This window comes from Malania oleifera, chromosome 13, assembly GCF_029873635.1.
Source record: "Malania oleifera isolate guangnan ecotype guangnan chromosome 13, ASM2987363v1, whole genome shotgun sequence".
NCBI lineage: Eukaryota > Viridiplantae > Streptophyta > Magnoliopsida > Santalales > Ximeniaceae > Malania > Malania oleifera.
Window position 1 is genome coordinate 24,981,041 of NC_080429.1, and position 3,908 is coordinate 24,984,948.

General features: G+C 34.6%; 1 protein-coding gene across 1 annotated transcript; it reads left to right on the top strand.

Annotated features, from left to right (window-relative positions):
• Nucleotides 1–1,106: 1,106 nt before the first annotated feature.
• LOC131145547 (cytochrome P450 736A117-like) lies at nt 1,107–3,580 on the top strand. Its single transcript, XM_058094691.1, has 2 exons — nt 1,107–2,113; nt 2,795–3,580. Exons 1-2 carry the CDS (start codon nt 1,115–1,117, stop codon nt 3,401–3,403), a joined length of 1,608 nt encoding a protein of 535 aa, XP_057950674.1. The 5' UTR covers nt 1,107–1,114; the 3' UTR covers nt 3,404–3,580.
• Nucleotides 3,581–3,908: the final 328 nt, after the last annotated feature.

A 3,908-nucleotide genomic window follows, 5' to 3' on the forward strand; every position in this document is an offset into this window, starting at 1 on the left:
TTTTGTTTGTAGAAGTGACTAAAAAGAAAACAGTTTACTTTTCATTGTAGTTTTTCTTTACATCAAATATTATCAAAAATAAATTTTATATAATATGATTAAAATTAAGAAAAATAAATACTAATGATGTGTAAAGTTAAATTTTTATTTAATCATCTTTATATATTTTGTTTGTTTGTTTTTTCTCACTTTCGTTGATGGTCAAACATAAAAATTAAAAAAAAAATTAAATTCCTTCATTTTTTATTTTTTTTTTCTCAAACGATTTTATAAGTTCCAAACTACACCTAGACCTTTAGACAACTATCAAAATATATAAGGGTAAACCAACTTTGTTTTTCTCTTTTTTGTTTTCCAAGGAGTTTGTTAGAAATCACTTTCTAGCTGACAAAAATGAGGCGATGTTTGTTTGAAATCACTTTCTAGTTGACAAAAATGAGGTAATGTTTAGACAATTCAAAATTTTTGGTCAAACAACTTAAGGTTCTTTGGAGTAAGATTTTATTTCTAGAAAGAAAAAGAGAAAAGGAAATAAGGAAAAAAAATTCATTTTCTATTGTAATTGTTCTTTACATAAAATATTATCAAAAATAAATTTTATTATAATATGATTAAAGTTAAGAAAAAATAAATACTAAGGATGTGCAAAATCAAAGTTTTATTTATTGATTCTTTATATATATTTTTTTTTTTCTCACTTTTATTGATAGTCAAACATAAAAAAAAAATTTCTTTATTTTTTATTTTTTTTCTTCAATATTTCTAAGTTCTAAAGGGGACTTTAGAGAACTGACAAAAAAATAAGGTTCATATATAAAATTATGCAACCCTTTTTTTCTCTTGTTTTATCAGCAAAGAAAATATCTCCTACCATTTTGAAATTTGAGTATAACAATTTGGAAAGACACCCAATAGCCACAGAATCTAACCTGATGTTTGTCCACAGCCGCAAACATTGATCTCATTATCAACTCCTAGCTTATCCACGCAATAGAAGTCAACAAGAAAATATGACCAAGGAATTAGTCATCCCGATTTTCAATAAAGTAGTTGTACTGCAAACAAGAAATGAAATAGATCCTCCCACTACCATTACCACAGATAGTATTTAAGCATGACAGGCCCAACTTGGAGATTGGCTATGGAAGTGCATAACCTACTACAAGCCACCATCTTCCACCCCTTGTCTCTTTTCTTCCCCTTTCTCCTCCTCTTTCTCTTCAAATGGCTATTCTTCTCCACTCAAGCACCCAAAAAGAACCTCCCACCATCACCGTCAAAGCTTCCAATTATAGGAAACCTCCATCAGCTCGGCTCACACCCCCACCGCACTCTTGAAGCCATGGCTCATCATCATGGTCCACTCATGCTACTCCACCTTGGCAAATCGCCCACTCTTGTGGTATCATCTATTGATGCAGCCCGCGAGATCACAAAAGCCTATGACACCATCTTCGCAAACCGGCCCTATTCAAGCATTATGAGCAGGCTTTTTTACAACAACAAGGACGTCCTCAATGCATCGTATGGACCACATTGGCGCCAGATGAGGGGCATCTACATGACACAGCTTCTTAGCTCAGCTCGAGTTCGCTCCTTTCGAACCATTAGAGAAGAAGAGACAACTATAATGATGAAAAAAATTGAAGAATATTCTCACATTGCATTTGAGGGTAAAGGGCTCAAGCCTTCATGCTCCCCGACAAAGACCCAGTATAATCGTACATGTAGTTTGGTTAATTTAAGTCATCTTTTTGCTTCGCTAACAAGTGCAGTAATTTGTAGGGTGGCTTTTGGGAGGAAGTATAGGAAAGGGACAGATGGGGGGAGATTTAGGGAGCTACTAGGGGAGATGGGGGCCCTGGTGGGTGCTTTTAATGTGGGGGATTACATTCCGTGGCTTGGGTGGATGAATTATTTGAATGGTTTAAATAAGAGAGTGGAGAAGTTATTTGAAGAGATTGATGTTTTTCTTAATAACATAGTCGAGGAACATATGGCTAGTGGAAGTAAAGAGAAAATGGACTTCGTGGATATTTTGCTAGACATTCAAAAGAGTAGCACGGATGGCGCACATTTCATGGATCGAGATAATTTAAAAGCAATGATCCTCGTAAGGCTACATCACTTTTGTATTACTTCATTTATTTATTTAGTCTATTGTGTTTCTCTTGTTCTAGCTAAGAAAAACCAAAAAGCATAACTGAAGTTCATCTAGATTCCGAATATGATTATCCATTTTTTAAATGCCAACATGGAAGGTTGGAACCATTAAACCTCTGGACAAACATTTGCCATTCTTGAGCACTTTATTTAGAGTCTAATATTTTGCACTTAGTACAAAGCTCAGTTATTTAATTATGGAACATTCTTATTGGAGGCTATAAGCTTAACCTTGAAAATAGGTAGGGGATTAGGATGATGATAGAATGAACTACACATTGTGGAGTTCAAGCTCCTAGGCCTTTTAATGAATCCAAAAATGTTGCCTTCCAATGTAATGGTCAAGACTTTGAAACATCTTCATCTTATGATTAAATTTCAATACAAGATGAACCTTATCTATCCCTCACATAGATGATTATGTCTTAGCTGATGAGATCCCTCTTTGACAAAAGATGGGAGATACTCTCTTTGCTTGCAAGATGTCCCAAAGACATCTTCACAGCACTCAAAATCGCATAGACTCCAGTCCATGATGTCAAGACCTTGGTTGTGCAAGCTGACTAGATGATCTGTAAGTGGATCAAATGAAAATTTTGATTAATCATAATCTATATGGCATATATGGTAGGACATATTTGCTGCTGGTACCGACACTACTTCCATAGCTTTGGAATGGACCATGAGTGAGCTAGTGAGGCATCCACAAGTCATGAAGGAAGTGCAGAAAGAAATCAGAGCCATTGTTGGAAGTAAGCCAAGCGTAACTGAGGATGACACTGCAGAAATGCACTACTTGAGAGCAGTAATCAAGGAGAATCTGAGGCTACATCCTCCAGCACCACTACTTGTTCCGCGAGAATCCACTAAAGACGTCAAAGTAAATGGATATGACATTTTGGCCAACACAACAGTTTTTTTCAATGCCTGGGCAATTGGGAGGGATCCCAAATCATGGGAAGAAGCTGACAAATTTATGCCTGAGAGGTTCTTGAATAGTTCTGTAGACATCCAAGGACATGACTTTCATATGATTCCATTTGGATTTGGAAGAAGAGGGTGCCCAGGGGGAACATTTGCCATTGCCATTATGGAGCTTGTGTTGGCCAATCTTCTGCACTTGTTTGATTGGGAACTGCCTGGAAAATTAAGCGAGGATTTGGATGTAACTGAAGCTCCTGGATTGACCACTCAACGAAAATTTCCTCTTATTGTCTCTGCCAAGCCTCACTATTTGTAAAGTATAAACCATGTACAAAGCGCACTATTTATAAGGTATACTTGTTGAAAGTGCCATCCATCTAGGGATTGCTCTCTATAATTTTTAATTTCTATTTTCTATTTTTGTTGTAACTCACTAAAGAAACAAGTGGTTGAAAATAAATAATAGAGCTCGTACAGATGTGTTTCCACTCAACATATTTGATCCAGGACAAAAAAAACGTGCACTCACCTGGGTTTTAATTTATTTTATTTTAAAAAATATTAACAGAACAAGTTGTCAATTTTAGCTTTTAGTTTCTATTTTTAAATTTTATATTTTTATTTTCATAATTTTTTTTTTATAGTTATAAATAGATGACGCCTTTGTTTTCACTTTTGTGACATAGATTTAAATGGTTCAAACATAATATTTATGTTGCAGATCTCAAATTCAAACAGTCATAATATTTTAACTTAATTAAAATATTATTTAATTCTTTCTCTAAAATAATTTATTTTTCATCCTATATTTTTCCCTCCCA

Excerpts from the sequence above, each read along its gene's own strand:
- LOC131145547 (XM_058094691.1), top strand. The coding sequence starts at position 1,115 with ATGACAGGCCCAACTTGGAGATTGGCTATGGAAGTGCATAACCTACTA. Across the intron at positions 2,114-2,794 it reads ATTTAAAAGCAATGATCCTC|GACATATTTGCTGCTGGTAC; the intron begins GTAAGGCTACAT and ends CATATATGGTAG.